The 17162-nt window shown below is 37.0% G+C and overlaps 3 protein-coding genes and 1 long non-coding RNA gene across 7 annotated transcripts; 2 read left to right on the top strand and 2 right to left on the bottom strand.

The window, feature by feature from the left end:
* Positions 1-3387: 3387 nt before the first annotated feature.
* Positions 3388-7651, top strand: LOC140981072 (uncharacterized). Of its 4 annotated transcripts, XM_073447322.1 has the most exons (6): positions 3388-3585; positions 4013-5100; positions 6466-6835; positions 7048-7084; positions 7184-7279; positions 7371-7651. In XM_073447322.1, the coding sequence occupies exons 2-3, from the start codon at positions 4074-4076 to the stop codon at positions 6798-6800; spliced, it is 1362 nt and encodes a 453-aa protein (XP_073303423.1). In that variant the 5' UTR covers positions 3388-3585; positions 4013-4073; the 3' UTR covers positions 6801-6835; positions 7048-7084; positions 7184-7279; positions 7371-7651. The 4 variants fall into 4 exon arrangements, with proteins under 4 accessions (XP_073303423.1, XP_073303424.1, XP_073303425.1 ...); XM_073447323.1 differs by having other exon boundaries at positions 4016-5100; positions 7048-7279; XM_073447324.1 differs by lacking the exon at positions 7048-7084.
* A 383-nt stretch (positions 7652-8034) lies between these two features.
* LOC140981231 (protein Iojap, chloroplastic-like) lies at positions 8035-13565 on the bottom strand. Its single transcript, XM_073447560.1, is given in 7 exon segments — positions 8035-8474; positions 8938-9026; positions 9124-9181; positions 9184-9261; positions 9425-9557; positions 13243-13341; positions 13418-13565. Coding segments are annotated over 7 exon segments (582 nt in total). The 5' UTR covers positions 13424-13565; the 3' UTR covers positions 8035-8355.
* A 192-nt stretch (positions 13566-13757) lies between these two features.
* Positions 13758-14395, top strand: LOC140980213 (large ribosomal subunit protein eL27-like). Its single transcript, XM_073445927.1, has one exon. It carries the CDS (start codon positions 13851-13853, stop codon positions 14256-14258), a length of 408 nt encoding a protein of 135 aa, XP_073302028.1. The 5' UTR covers positions 13758-13850; the 3' UTR covers positions 14259-14395.
* Positions 14396-15686: 1291 nt separating this feature from the next.
* Positions 15687-16556, bottom strand: LOC140980214 (uncharacterized). Its single transcript, XR_012175899.1, has 3 exons — positions 16271-16556; positions 16008-16149; positions 15687-15919 (listed from the first exon to the last, which is right to left on the bottom strand). It is a non-coding gene; the product is annotated as an uncharacterized lncRNA (long non-coding RNA).
* Between the last annotated feature and the right edge of the window lie 606 nt (positions 16557-17162).

Below are 17162 nucleotides of genomic sequence, written 5' to 3'. Positions count from 1 at the left end.
AAGACCATCACCAGCCAAAATCCAAACTGAATCACCAATGTTTCTTGAACGTATTCAGGGTGATATTTGTGGACCAATCCATCCACCATGTGGACCATTCAGATACTTTATGGTATTGATTGATGCCTCCAGCAGATGGTCACATGTATGTTTATTGTCAACTCGAAATGTTGCATTTGCAAGATTACTTGCTCAAATAATAAAATTGAGGAATCAATTTCCCGATTATACAATCAAGAAAATTAGACTTGATAATGCTGGTGAATTTACTTCCCAGACTTTCAATGATTATTGTATGTCTATGGGAATCATTGTTGAGCATCCTGTTGCTCATGTACATACTCAAAATGGATTGGCTGAATCATTGATTAAACGTCTGCAAATGATTGCTAGACCAATGATTATGAAAACAAAGCTCCCTATTTCTATATGGGGACATGCAATTTTACATGCTGCTTCATTAATTCGCATCAGACCAAGTGCATATCATAAATACTCCCCATTGCAGCTTGCATTTGGTAAAGAACCAGACATTTCTCATCTGAGAATTTTTGGATGTATGGTGTATGTGCCTATTGCACCACCTCAACGAAAGAAAATGGGACCTCAAAGAAAGATTGGAATTTATATTGGTTATGATAGTCCATCGATCATTCGATATCTTGAACCACAGACAGGCGACGTGTTCACAGCACGTTTTGCTGATTGTCATTTTAATGAGGAAATCTTCCCAATGTTAGGGGGAGAACAGAAACATACCGAAAAAGAAATTACATGGTATGTATCATCATTGTTACATCTGGATCCAAGAACAAAACAATGTGAAAAAGATGTACAGCAAATTGTGCACTTGCAAAGAATAGCAAATCAAATACCAGATGCATTTGCAGACACAAAAGGGGTAACTAAATCATATATACATGCTGCAAATGCCCCTGCTCGAATTGAAATTCCGAAGAAACAAATTGAAGATAGTCATGATGTCATTAAACGCCTGAAGCGTGGAAGGCCAGTTGGTTCCAAGGATAAAAATCCTCGAAAAAGAAAATTCATAGAGAAACACAATGATCACAAAATAGAGAATGATGTTCCTGAAGAAACACATAATGATCACAAAATAGAGAATGATGTTCCTGAAGAAACACATGATGATGAAAATGTTTTGTCAGAACCACAAACTGACGAGAATCATGAAATCTCTATCAATTATATTAATACTGGAAAAATATGGAACCGAAAAGATATAGAAGAAATTGATGATATATTTTCTTATAATGTGGCAATCGACATCATAAATGATAATGAAGATCATGAACCAAAATCTTTTGGTGAATGTAAAAATCGGCAGGATTGGATAAAATGGAAAGATGCCATCCAGGTTGAATTGGATTCGCTAAATAAACGTAATGTTTTTGGACCTATAGTCCTTACACCTGAAGGTGTAAAACCTGTTGGATACAAATGGGTTTTTATTCGAAAGCGAAATGAGAAAAATGAAATAGTAAGATATAAAGCTCGACTTGTTGCACAAGGTTTTTCTCAAAGGCCTGGAATTGATTATGAAGAAACGTATTCTCCTGTGATGGATGCAATTACGTTTCGGTATTTGATTAGCTTGGCAGTATCTGAAAATTTAGAAATGCGTCTTATGGATGTTGTTACAGCCTACTTATATGGATCACTTGATAGTAATATATATATGAAAATCCCTGAAGGATTTAAGATGCCTGAAGCACAAAGTTCAAAACCCAGAGAATGTTATTCTGTGAAATTACTAAGATCATTATATGGGTTGAAGCAATCCGGCAGAATGTGGTATAATAGGCTAAGTGATCACTTGATGAAAAAGGGATATGTAAATAATTCAATATGCCCTTGTGTTTTCATTAAGAAAACAACATCCGGATGCGTAATTATTGCTGTATATGTTGATGATTTAAACATCATTGGAACAAATAAGGAAATTCAAGAAGTTGTGTCATACTTGAAAGAAGAATTTGAAATGAAGGATCTTGGAAAAACCAAGTATTGTCTGGGTTTACAAATTGAACAAAAAGAATGTGGAATATTTGTTCACCAGACAAATTATACAGAAAAGATCCTTAAACGTTTTAATATGGACAAATCAAATCCTTTAAGTACTCCAATGGTTGTTAGATCATTAAACATAGAAAAGGATCCATTCCGTCCATGTGAAGATGATGAAGATATTCTTGGTCCAGAAGTACCATATCTAAGTGCTATCGGTGCCCTTATGTATCTTACAAATTGTACAAGGCCTGATATATCTTTTGCCGTAAATTTATTGGCAAGATTTAGCACATATCCAACAAAGAGACATTGGAACGGAATTAAACATATATTCCGTTATCTACGAGGAACGACAGACTTGGGACTTTTGTATTCAAAAGATGCTAATCCAAGTATAATTGGTTATGCCGATGCTGGATACTTATCTGATCCACACAAAGCACGTTCTCAAACTGGATATGTATTTACTCGTGGAGGCACTGCAAATTCTTGGCGTTCACAGAAACAAACGCTCGTAACAACTTCATCAAATCATGCAGAAATTATTACAGTACATGAAGCAAGCCGTGAATGTGTGTGGTTAAAATCAATGACCCAACATATCCAATTCTCATGCGGATTATCATTCGACGAGAAGCCTGTGATAATATATGAAGATAATGCTGCATGTGTTGCTCAAATGAAAGAAGGATACATAAAAAGCTACAGAACTAAACATATTCCTCCTAAGTTCTTCGCATTCTCCAAAGAGTTTGAGAAGAATAAATGTATTGATGTTCGTCACATTCAATCAAGTGAAAACTCATCAGATCTCTTCACAAAGGCACTTCCTACGACAATATTCAGAAAGCACATATATAATATTGAGATGCGCAATCTACGAAATTTTTGAAGAATTGTTCGTGTCAACATAAGGAGGAGTTTACGTGACTGCACTCTTTTTCCCTTACTATGGTTTTTATCCCAATGGGTTTTTCCTAGTAAAGTTTTTAATGAGGCAGTATAAAAACACGTAATGAAGACAATCGTTATGATCATCATCACAAGGGGGAGTGTTGAAAAATAATATTTAAATATGTGTATTTGAATATTGAATGTTGAATATTTGAATGTTGAAAATTAGGTAAAATTAGGTGTTGATTATTGAAATTTGTGTGTGATGATGATGGTAATGATGTAATTTATTTTTGGATTATTTGTAAAAATTTCCTATAAATAGATCTCTCATTTGTGAAGAAAATCATAATTGAGTTGACAGAAAAATATTATAAAGTATGTAATGTGATAATTTTGAGAGTTTGAGATTTTTATTTTTTATGGTAAATTTTTAATTTTTCACAACAATTATTATTATTATTATTTAGTAATGCTAGTTTGAACACCACTGGAATTCCTAATCGACGAGGAAGAAGAAGCTGAAAGCAAAACCATAAACTATTGGGAATTCGATGATTCGAAGGTTCTCTCTCAATTTGACAGGATCTATCTTGTTGAAGTTAGTCGGAACTGGAGTTTTCACAACCTCAAATCCAGCATCTTGAAGCTTTATTGAAGGTGGGTTTCATTTCTTGAGCCCCCACTGGCTCATATTGTTCTTGTGATTTATCTACGTTCTTCGCGCTTATTTTACTATTTTTCTTATAAAATATTGTCACATTTCTTAGATGGTTGATAGTGATGCTAAAGAATGGCAAGCTTGAAACTTTATGTATATTAATTTGGTTATGGAAACAACCACATTGAATTTGGTTCTTTTTTATTTTTTAAGAAAAAGACACGATTTTTCATTTTAGTTGTTTCGGCTTGGTGGATGTTCACCGGAATTTTAGTTAATTTCAGGGTAAGTGAATTCATTTTTTGTTGTAATGCGCTGCAGATTTCTCTTGGAAATCAGAATCACCTATTTCATTAAATGAATTTGTGCCTTGAATTCAATTATCAATAACTCTATCTTTCTGATAATATACATTAATTTATGCAGCAGGGCGTTGGAAATTTGGTTGTTTTACTATCCTGTATAATTGGAGTCTCTTCAGAATACCATGGCAGGGAACGGCCTGCCAACATTGGCTCGAGTAAAACTTGTCGATCTAATACCACTTGAAGGTCTTCCATCGGATGCATACAAGTTGTCCGTCTCAACATTGTCCCAATCATTGGTTCAGTATTCGGCTGCCATTATCCAATTACCTATCTGTGATGCGGCTCTTTTGAGGTCCTGTCTTGAGTCTTCTCGACTCTACTTTCTTCACAAGCCACCCTTTCCTTCCGCAGATGTAATTAATGATTCCCGTGAATGGTGTAAAACATCTGGTTACCATGCAGATCCTCAAATGTGGCAAGAGACTTATGATTTCAGACCTGGGGTTACTTCTACCGAACACGCTAATGAAGCTGAAATCCCTCCATCCGGTTTAGTTGACATTTTCGGGCTGCTTGGAAAAGCGTGTAGAGGCGTATTGGATGCCATGGCCTTTTATTTAAATCTCCGTAGTTTGCCTTTCACTGAAATACTCGATAATGTTCCTTTGAGAAATCGGGAAGTATCATCATCTGTACTGTCCGTTTGTTGTCATGGAAGACCTTCTTTTGTGCATCATAATTTAACTGCTCGAGAAGATGGCCAGCTAGTTATGTTCTCTGATCACGATGAGCATCAGGTTGACAGAAGCCTGTTAACTCTTATCAAGTCAGATAAGGCTGGCTTGCATATAAGAGATTTTCATGGTCATTGGGTTCTTGTGGATGGTGATCTTGGGCCTAATGAAGCAATTATATATCCTGGTCTTGCTTTATATCAGGCAACAGCAGGTTACATCAACGCTGCACTGTATCGAACAGATACAAGTAATCTGCAGAGCACTGTGTATGGTCGTTGTTCTCTTGCATTCAAACTCATGCCTAAATCCATGACCACCATCAATTGTTCAGAGATGCAAGCTGCTGGCTATGGGGTTGATTCTCAATTCCTGCTTCCTATGCCAGTTGATGATTTCATGCAGAGATCTACCGATCAACTTCTGAACAGGAACAATTTTGCAACTTTTAATTTCCCTGCAACCCAAGAAGGTTGGGATTGGTTCATCTTCTCCTTTGCTGTCATATATTTTGGCAAGTGTGGTAGTGTAAATATCTCTGTGTGGATAAGTAATTGATTGTGCGTGCCAAAAAGTCTATTTTTCCCCCGACAATCGCATTACTTGCTGTCTGAAGTAGTAAAATGTGTATTTTTCTGCAAACATGAATTAAGTATGACCCATGTGGGAAATATCGCTTATCTGCAACTTTATTAATTCACAATCCAACTTTTTTAGTCTTTTCCTTTGTTAGTTATTTCCTCCGATATTTACGAGGATGCAGTTTTCCATTCCTCCTAGCTATCTGGTTGTTTGATTCAAATTCCCACCCTTCCATGCATGATGCATTGAAATCAAATGATGAAGATATCATATGATTGAATGTGAACTATAAATGAGGGTGAGGAACTCGAACCTAATTAATTCACTATCCAACTTTTTTAGTCTTTTGCTTTGTTAGTTATTTCCTCACATATTTATGAGGATGCGGTTTTCCATACCTCTTAGCTATCTGGTTGTTTGATTTAAATGGTTAAGCACAAATTCCCACGGATCCCACCCTTCCATGCATGATGCATCGAAATCAAATGATGAAGATAGCATATGATTGAATGTGAACTATAATGAGGGTGAGGAACTCAAACAAGCACTGGTAGTGGCGTGTAAAGGACTTTTGATGATGACGTCTCTATTAGACTAGGCATGTTTCTGTTGGAATTTGTAAAGCATGCTTTGATTTGTATTTTATGACAATAATATTGGTGTTCTGTCTTAGTAAGTTAAAAGATAATTTTGTTCATTACTTTTTCCAGTTGTTAGTTTGGAATATTTGTAATAGCTTGAATTGTCAAGGGGAAACAAATTAGCACCATAAATCAAACATTTTCCGGAGTAAGATTTATTTATTCTGTTTTTGTGACAGTAGGGGTAAATATCCTGATAACAAGAAGCGGAGATTCCCTACTCTGCATATAATTAAACAACCCGACTTTCTTTAAACAAAAAGTAGTAGTCTTGTTTTACATCATCCAGAGCATTGTAAGTGCATCAGTTATTGCACATCCGAGGGAGAAGAATAAAAGCGGAGTAAATTCATTTAGCAGTTTTGCTATCAAAATATGGAACTTATACTTAATGTCAAATTAAGAAAAGGAGCCGATAAATTTGTATCATTAATGGGAGAGCCATTGTTTATTCATCATTTGTTGCACCTTTAGATTTCAAAGTTCAAGAAAAATGGTATGAACGGCCATTTGTATAACAAAGATTGCTTCATAAAATTTTTCCCTGTTGTCTAGTTGCTCTCTGTACAAAGTTCATAATAACAGTTTCTTGGATTGATTAAATGCTTGTACAGGATCTACAAAACCAATGATGGGGCGGAAGAAAAACAATTCGAGGGAAAAACCTCTTCCGCCCTCAAAGAGGCTTCGTCTTGAGGCACAGAGAGTCCTAAAAGAGAGGATTCAAGATATTGCTGATAAGAAAGGCATTAAGTTGAGATTCTGCACTTTAAAGGAATGTGAGAATCACATTCAGTCACTTGAGAGTCCGTGTGCAAATATAAGGATGGAGATTGGATGGCCACTTGGAGTTCCATTTGTTCATCCGCATGATCTCCCTAACAAGGCAAAGATTGGGTTGCTTGAAACCTATGAGCCTGGATGGTCCGAGACTAATAGTATTGAATAAGCTTAATGAAACACAAAATGCCATCTTCATAACCGGTAACTTTGACACTTGTGACTTGTTTTGTTAATTTGCTGACCGTGCTACGCCATCTTCCATCTCTGAGTGCATGTTTTTCTCTGAGCTGGGCTTCCTGCCTCCGAAATTCGAATTGTCATCCTTGATTTTCCCTTTGCTGCTGCTTTCCATTTATAAAGAAAAAATTTTATTTTTGGTAAACGTGACATGTAAATTTTGAATGGAGCTGCAGGTTAAACTTGTATATGGATGTAGAGAGTGAGTTGAATGTAAGAACTTCTTGAATTTGAACGTATGAAAAACTATCCTGATTTTAGATTCTAATGAATTCATCAATGGCTTCTTTGTTGTATCTTTTGGAGTTTCAGTTTCGGTATCTATTCATTCACTGAAAGCCTGTTCCTAGTTCTACTGTGATGTTAGATGTTGGCCCGTCGCGTAATTCAACTGCTCATCCAGACATGGTAAGTGTCATGTTATAACACAAACACCGAGGTTGAGGGGGTTTTATCCCACCAGAATTTTAACTCTCATTTCTGTCAATTTGTTTTGCAGGGATTGGTTCTTACTCATGGGGTGACCAGTCCTAGACCGCTTGGTAGCAGCTTTATACCTCGTGCTGAGGCTGCTTTTTTGTAACCGAGAATAGAAAAAATCTATGTAAACGTATAAATCTTGAGAACAGAGTAGGATTGATTATGTCTCGCTAAATTATATTGTGCTTGTTGGATATGATGTGGAGTTAGTGTAAGATAAATAATGATGATATATTTGGATTGAATGATAAAGTTTGGGATTTTGATGAATATAAATGATATTGTATTTGGTTTTGGACATATTTTTTTTTGTCTACAATAAAATTAATTATCATCCTAAAAACATAATAATTTCATCAGTATTCACTCTTATGAGTTATCCATACATGGATATATGTAATTTGAAAATATAATCACATAAAATATTATTGATTTACTATTTTTGTCTTTCTACAACAATTAATTTTTTTAATATTTATCAAACAAATTAACCCCAATATTTAGCTGTAAATAGAGATTGTGATACATTTTTGTGTTTTCCCAAGGAAAAATTTTACTGTGGCGGGTACCGACGGAATAAAACCCAACCAGATGAAGCTAGATTATTTAAACATCCAGCTTCCATCCAGCCTACCTATAGCAGCATATGTTATTTATATACATGTACACTTCTGTACTGGATTTGATTATTTAAAAAGCCAAGATAGCAATTTAAATTGCCAATTTCAAACAAATTACATCAATACAGAACCCAAATGTACATCTGGAATTCAAAATGCCTATTGTCTCCTATCAAAGCAATGATAATACAAGAAGCAGGTGCATGTTTCTCCAGATAACACTGCACTATGGTAAAACAACCATGGCGATCCTGACACGAGTGACGAGACGAGACAAGATGATGCATAGGAATAGTCAAAGAGTGTGCACAGCCTCCTTTCAACAAGAGGAGCATTGTCATGCATCATGATTAGATCTGAAGAATGCGTAGTCTGCTATAATTTTCAACCACCAAATCGTTTGTTTTCAAATGGTAGCACTATCGGAGTAGCATTGCCGTAGAACTCTTCCAAGTTGTAGAAAGCTCTTTGCTGAGGAAGAAATATATGCACAACTACATCACCTGCAAAAGTGTATATATATGGTTAAGCCAGACAACTTTGCAATGATGGACCCATTTAGTAAACAAGGCCAGTTCGACTTCGCCTGGGCTACTAATGGGTCGGATTGACAAAAAATAACTTCTGTGGAAAAAATTGATCAGACATACTCGGATTCGGGTTTGGTCGGGTCCAGGTTAGGCCACTAATATTTTATATTGAATCTTATCATGATCTAATTTTAAAATCGAACAAGAGAATAGAAAATACGATAAAATTAGGAAATTTTTAAGGAATAATAATTAAATACATGTAACAGAGAACGGGTAAAGATTCTAGATGGAATGTACTGATGGCGGATATACATTTTAATCATTATTTTTAGTAAAGATGATCCTAACTAGATTTCCAGCTAAGACAGTTCCAAACATCGGCTGAGGCACTTGGAGGCAGTCTAATTGTTACAACTCTGCAGGAGACACTTACCAAAGTCCAGTAATGTCCATGAATTGGGTTTAGAATCTCCAGATGCTGTTCTTCCATATTGTGTTTCTGCTAAATCTCTCACTTTGGAGCTGGGGAACAAAAAGATATTAATAATTATTGATGAGAAGGTTGATATGATTAATGGAATTGTTAAAGCTGCCAAACATCGTAAAGAAGATGTCTTACCTAATGGCATCGATTTGATGCCGCGAAAACGCAGTGGCAATGATAAAAAACTGAGTCAATACACCAGAGGCTTCAGAAAAAGAACTCTTAATTCTGCTGCCTTTACATCACTTGCAACTTTGGCTAAAGCAACTGCAACTGCAACTGCATCAACAACAGAAACATATTAGATAAACGGTTATGCAAAAAGAGTGAAACAATCAAAGGAAAGATAGGCCTCTTGGTCAATCTTGGGTTCAAATGGGGTGACCTCTCAGACTTTCTCCGTCCACGCATCAGCATACAAATGAAAATATCTTAAAAGACAAGCTTTCAGTATCATCATCAACCTCTGCACTAGCAGACTTCTGGTTCTGGTCATTGCTTCGGAAGACCACCTTGCCATGCTTTCTGAACAAGTCATCAAACATATCATTGGTATCTTCACCAACACTCTGCAAGGAATAAGGTCTATAAATAATTCATGCAAGTTTAGTAATGTTTCGGGGTGCAGAAAGTATCTGAATTAAGCCATGCATCAGAAAGTACCAAGAATGAGATTAAGATTTACAGGCATTGACTGATTCACAGAAATCAAAGATACTTCCAGTATGCATGAGCCAAGAACTTAAAGAACACTAGATTCCTAAAACAAGGGGGAACGTGATTCATATGTATAACAGATAACTGCATTTTTTTGTGTTGGGGAATTACACCCCCGAAGCGATGCCAACCACGATGATAATAGTACCCAAAAAATTGCGGAATAAAATAACCAACAAGAACACAAAGATTTACGTGGTTCACCCAATATTGGCTACGTCCACGGAGCACTGCAACTTTTATAACATGAGAAATATTACAACAAGTGTATACACCAATACACTCAATATTTCTCACACTCCCAACCCGAGTATACCGAGAAAATAATTTCTCTAACTCACACAAAGAGAATTCCCGCACTCAAGAAAAAAATACACTCTTTTTTTCTATGCACTCTCTTTTTATCAAAGCTAAAAAGCTTTTGATTTTGGGATACAATAACTGAAGGAATTGAGCTCTATTTATAACTAATTCCCTCCAGCAATTTTCTTAACAAAACCGATGTGGGATGAAAGTTATTTTTAATATTTTAATAAATGTGGGTCCCACCACATTAAATAAAATCTTACCTAACAATTCTCCCACTTGAAGACTTGATTTCAATCATGTCTTCACACCATCAGTGCAGCAGCTCATACCTCCTTTGTTAGTCTAGGAGACCAACTGAAGTCAAACACAACTTCAGTTTTTCAATGATAACAGCCTTCGTGAGCATATCAGCTGGATTCTTGCTTTCAGGAATCTTATCAAGCTTCAAGACTCCATTCACTCGATCTCTAAGAATCCTCATTCCAAGGATTTGTTTTGCAGCACCCAAATCCTTCAAAGCAAATTCCTTTGATAACTCTTTCTCGAGTTTATCAATCTCCTCCAGACAAGCTCCTGCTATCAACATATCATCTACATATATCAGTAGTATGATATAATAACCATCAAGCTTCACATAACAACAGTGATCAGCCTGATACCTCAGAAAACCATCATTATTCATTACACCATCAAACTTCTTGTACCACTGTCTTGCTTGTTTGAGACCATACAAGCTCTTCTGAAGTTTGCACACCATTTTCTCTTTCCCTCGTACTTCAAATCCCTGTGATTGATTCATTTCTTCATCTAGGTTTCCATGAAGAAACGCAGTCTTTACATCCAACTGCTCCAGATGTAAATCTTCATTTACCATCAATCCAAGTACACTCCTGATAGTAGTTAACTTTACCACCAGAGAGAAAATATCAGTGTAACCAATGACTTCCTTTTCACCTTTTACCACAAGTATTTCTTTGTACCGCCTGCTACCGTTATGTTCTAACCAGTACTCCCACTTGCTATGTAAAACCTTTTTACCTTCAGGAAGTTCTGACAACTCCCACATGTGATTGGATGACAGTGAATCCATCACATCTTCCATGGCTAACTCCCACTGTTTAAAAGTCTCAAATATCCGATTTATTTTTCACAAAATAAACCCAAAATTTCATGCTCGAATCTTCAACAGTAGTGCCATAATATCTTGAGTGATCTCCAAGGGATGTCACAGGAGATGGTCCACATATATCAGTATGTGCCAGCTCCAAATCCGCTGATTTCGGTTCTCTAACCTCTTTTGAAAAGCTCACCTTTTTCTGCTTTCCAAAAAATACAGCTTCACACAGCTTGTTTTCAACGATCTTTAATTCCGGTAGCTTTCTGTTTGAAACAAGCATCTTCATTCCCTTCTCACTCGTATCCCCAAGCCTACTATGCCATAGACTTGAATTAGCTCCAGCATCCACAGCCGCTAATTTATTTCTCAAACTGGAAGTCATATAAAGTGTTCCAGTTTTCTTTCCTCGAGCAACAATCATGGCTCCCTTTTTCACTTTCCAGGAACCATCACCAAAGGTCACCTTATGACCTTCGTCGTCAAGCTGTCCTACTGAAATCAGATTGTGTGTCAACTTTGGTACATGCCTTACTTTGTTGATTTTCCAGACAGATCCATTTGTCATCTTCATCCGGATATCACCCATACCAACAATTTCCAAAGGTTTTCCATCAGCCAGGAAAACTTTTCCGTAATCTCCCGCAATGTAATTATCGAATACATCACGATTACCAGTGGTATGAAACGAAGCTCCCGAGTCCATAACCCAAGAATCAACCGAGCTTTCCATGGATAGTAATAGAGCATCATGTACCTCCTCAGTAACAACATTAGCGTCGTTCTTTGTTGATCTGCAATTCTTTTTCAAGTGACCAGTCTCACCACAGCTCCAGCACTTCACATTCTTTTCAAAATTGCTTTTGTCTTTTCCGTTTCTCGACTTGGATCTACCATGCCATTGGTTAAAACTCTTTTCGTCACTCCTGCCCCTTCCTCTATTCTCGAGATTTAGAGCAGAACTTGATGATGTTCCTTCACCAGAATCCATCCTGCGAACTTCTTCAGCAAGAATTTGATCTCTGACATCATTGAATTGTAGCTTTCTTTTTCCAACAGAGTTACTAACCGCTGCCCGCATTGGTTCCCAATTGTCTGGTAAAGACGCCAAAAGAATAAGTGCCCGAATCTCATCATCAAATTTAATTTCAACCGATGTCAGCTGTGAAACAATCGTGTTGAATTCATTGATGTGTTTAGCCACCGATGCATCTTCTCTCATCTTCAAGTTAAATAACTTTTTCATGAGATNTCCCGATCCATCATCTCCGGCCATCACTTCTCTAGCCTTAGCAAAAAATCTAAAAAATCTTTTCTGATGTGGAAGATCAGACAAAGCTGCAACCACAGAGCATACTCAGAATTCTTAAGAATTTTCACAACAAGGCTCTGATACCAGTTGTTGGGGAATTACACCCCCGAAGCGATGCCAACCACGATGATAATAGTACCCAAAAAATTGCGGAATAAAATAACCAACAAGAACACAAAGATTTACGTGGTTCACCCAATATAGGCTACGTCCACGGAGCACTGCAACTTTTATAACTGGAAGAAATATTACAACAAGTGTATACACCAATACACTCAATATTTCTCACACTCCCAACCCGAGTATACCGAGAAAATAATTTCTCTAACTCACACAAAAAGAATTCCCGCACTCAAGAAAAAAATACACTCTTTTTTTCTATGCACTCTCTTTTTATCAAAGCTAAAAAGCTTTTGATTTTGGGATACAATAACTGAAGGAATTGAGCTCTATTTATAACTAATTCCCTCCAGCAATTTTCTTAACAAAACCGATGTGGGATGAAAGTTATTTTTAATATTTTAATAAATGTGGGTCCCACCACATTAAATAAAATCTTACCTAACATTTTGTACTCCTTTGTTTTTTCCCATTTCCCGGTAATTTTCGAACAGTTGTTTTGATGAACACACTTCGTATTTTTCTAATGTGTCAGTTAATACACTACCAAGTTCACCAAAAACAAGATGAAATATTCAAAATCGACCTACACAGACGCAAACGTGCTTGCTGTTCTTAAAGCAGTGGTTAAAGTGACAAACGAACCGTCTACTGTAAGCAAAATGAGGTGTGGAATTCTTACCGAGCCAACAGCCATGGGAGAAAGAGTAAACTTCTGAGGGGTGGGTATGTGTGAAAACGAGTGATTACAGAAGTGAAGATTTCTGGGTTTAGACGAGAGCTTTCGCCGAAAATGGTCACCGGAGCTGGCTTTCCGGCGCGAAGGAGGGATCGGTGGCGGTCGGCAAGGTGTAAACAATCATTTGCGGCTGCGAATTGTGAACGCGAGCGCTCTCAAAACACGTAGCCAACCAAAAATAGTTTCTTTTCCTTGATTGGTTGAAATGAACAGAACTAAGCTTCGGCAATCTTGCTCTGTGAAATTATTGTCTGGGTTATACGTGTAAAACGGATACGGATCTGGATATGATCCAGTTAACACCTAATTGGGCCATCAGCTCAAGTTGGGCCCATAAAGTTTTGGCCCTACTACATCAAATAAGTTAAGGCCCATAAAATTTCAGTATTTCGAAAAGTGGGCCTTATGTTTCTGATTGAATTGCAAGTGGGCCCAACAAACATCGATTTATATGCCCCCAAAATCACACACAGAAACCTAACCCTAATTTAGCCGAACTTCACACCCTCAGTCCAGGCCCTGTTCACAGGCAGTCCGCGAACATACGCAGAATGGTGAAGTTCCTGAAGCCGAACAAAGCGGTGATCATTCTGCAGGGACGGTTTGCTGGTCACAAAGCGACGATCGTGAAGAACTACGACGACGGAACTCGCGATCGACCCTACGGCCACTGCCTCGTCGCGGGAATCGCCAAGTACCCTAGCAAGGTCATCCGGAAGGACTCTGCCAAGAAGCAGGCCAAGAAGTCACGCGTGAAGGCCTTCGTCAAGCTCGTCAACTACAATCACATTATGCCCACGCGATACACGCTCGATGTCGATCTTAAAGACATCGTCGCCCCTGATGCGCTAGTCTCTCGTGACAAGAAGGTGACTGCTTGCAAGGAGATCAAGTCCAGGTTCGAGGAGAGGTTTAAGACTGGGAAGAATCGTTGGTTTTTCTCTAAGCTCAGGTTTTAAGCTGAAAGAGATATGACCAGTGTTCTTTTGTTTCGGGTGTTTCGTCATGTGCAATGCAGATTATATTCCTAGCTTTTTTTATATTCCATTTGTGTATTATATGAGATTTTGGTGAAGGTATCGGTATATTTGTTCTCTTTCGGCCTTCATTGATCGAGTTTTACTGTTTTACCATTGATAATGATGCATATTGCGTGGACTGTTTCTGTTACGAGCCAGAGACAATGCTGAAATTGCTGACCGGCTATATGTTTGTGTGTACCCATTAATTTCAGTATTTAACTTCCTGCATTAGTTTTAGAATTGGAGTTTTAAACATGGGGCTTAACAGCTTCTATGATTATGGTACTATGAAAGGCAACATATTTGATCAAAATGAGTTTATTACTTATGCGGCAAATTGTCTCTGTTTCTCCTCCTGAAATGGGGGCGCATTTGGCTCTAACAGTGTTATTATGCACTTTCTAATCATATTGCTTCAAACATTTATGTTATACTTTTTTCTTTGGTAGTTTTTTCCTGTTTGTTTGTATGCCAATAAATATATGTACTTCTTTACAATTTTGTTTGAAAAACTCTGGCAATTCAAAGTTATGTAATACATCTAATTGAGTCTCTGTGTTGAATCAATGGCCTTGAATTCAATCAGGTATCTGTTACTCCTTTTGGTTATTACCTTTCAAGAAGCTGCATTTGTTACTCTTCCAAAATTTAACACTACAAATGAATGTTAGGCTTATTTGGAAGTCAATGACAATAATTGCAGCTTTAACATCACCCCTGATGGACGAGCTTTTATTCTAGAATTTTGAGTATCTGTTTCGTTGAGATGTTATATGTAGGTGAACTGTTCCATAGCACGGAAAAGTGGTGCAATTTCGTTCCTTTGGAGTCCAAATTTGTTCTTTTGACCAGATTGTTATATTATTGTCTTTTATGAATAAGAACCCTCAGGTTTTAGAAATGTTGTCTTGCAAACTCAATAAATAAATCAAGAAATGCCTCTCTGTGTTTGTTGAATCAGAAGTGCTAAATTTTGGAAATATCATACACAAAAATATAATGTGGCATATAGTCGCTTTGCATGGGGAGTGGACACTGGTTTGAAGGATTGGAATGCAGGCATACTGTGTGTTTTCAATATAAATAGATGAAATAAAATGAAACAAATTTGCGGTGAGCATTTGATTCGCTATCGTGCTATGAAGAACTTGGGTAGATTGTTTCATGCATGTCTGTTAATTTTTTGTGAAGCCTCGAACCTCAGAACAGATGTCTTCTCATGTCTTGTATTCTGAATGCGCAACAATGTGAAGTTGGGGTTGTGAATGTTATCATTCATCTGCGTGAGAAATGTATGTAAGCATGATTTTCACTATTTCTGTCTTTAACTATTTTTTGCTTTATTGTGATAAATGGAGACTCAAATGAATCAATTGTCTGACATATTTCTGAGAAATACCACCCATAAGCGTGCGTTATCATGAAAAAATAGTAAAAGTACAAATCCCATTTACATAAAAATCTGTATGGCTTTAGCAAACGGCCATATCCTTATTAGAACCTAGTATGAAAATCAAGCAAACGTAACAATAGTGGTTATTCTGATGTCTCATCAGAAGCACATGTCCAGACAGCAGCAGCAGCAAAGTCCAGCGAGACTGCGGGCATAGCAGAGGTCCAAAGTCAAGTGCTGGTATATTTTGACAAGAAGAATAGATCACATTATAGAGAGGTTGAGGATCTTACCATCCTTTCAAGAATCCATCTCCTCTGCTCTTGGTTTCCACGGGCACACGCTCTTTGTCGTGATCGTCCTTTGTAGGATAACCTATGGGTGGAGGAGCCATGACATAGGCGGTGTTCTGTGTTGCGGTGGAAGGATAGGAAGCTTGGAGACAAGGATAAGATATATAATCAGATAATAAGACACACAGAACAGCAGCGTGATTTCATGATGTAGGTAAAATGAGACATTCATATAGCAACTGAAAAGATCATACAACCCTTACCTGGAAGTTGGTTTTGATGGTTTGAATTCATGGTTCAGTGACGTAAAAGTCGCGCTTCCTTGTGCCGACACGATAAATACGAGAAGAAATGGTGTTGATGATTAAATAATAACGCTTACGATGTATGTGTTCATATATAGATATCCTGTATTTGTTGTCAAGGATAAGTGACAAATTTTACGGGAAGAGTCCATGGCCATGGCGGACATATATAGGCTTTGAGTAGTTTTATAACGCGCACAATGAAGAAAATTCTATCCCAAAGCGTGTACATGTGGATTATTGATGACATTTTCTTCGGGGATTCGTTCAATGGGTTGTTGCTACATGTGAATTTATCTAAGCTTCGCAACCCAACAAAAGTTTGCTACAATATTACGGAATATTGACTTCACAATGTGAATCTTATGAATTAAGGTTCCTAGCTACTTCCAGACACAATTTCTTTTGGCTTTCAAGATTCGTGGCAAGTTCACGTGCATTCTTCCAGTGTAATATCGATTTTGCAGTTAATTGTTCATTTGTTTGGATAATGTAATACAAAATGCAGCAAATAATTTGTGACAAATCTTATTCTGAAATCCAGCCAATAGATAAGGATTTGATAGTTAACATTTGCTCATTCAAAAATTCAGTTGTAGTATATATTATCAATTGTACATATAAATATCGACTAACATTCATGGTCATCAAATATGAGTTTCCTATTTTACCATCATGGTTAAGTAAATGTAATAATAATAATAGTAGTAAAAAAGATGGATAAGTAGATTGACAAGTGATATTGGTCATATGTTTAGTCGGCTGGTTGTGTATCAATGATTTCGGCATAATCGAGTCGAATAATATTCAATTTTAGTTTTATATATTTATTTTTTGTGATTTTCATTAT

This window comes from Primulina huaijiensis, chromosome 7, assembly GCF_012295235.1.
Source record: "Primulina huaijiensis isolate GDHJ02 chromosome 7, ASM1229523v2, whole genome shotgun sequence".
In the NCBI taxonomy this organism is placed as follows: Eukaryota; Viridiplantae; Streptophyta; class Magnoliopsida; order Lamiales; family Gesneriaceae; genus Primulina; species Primulina huaijiensis.
Note: the sequence above shows the minus strand (reverse complement) of the source record. Positions and strands in the feature narration are given on the sequence as shown.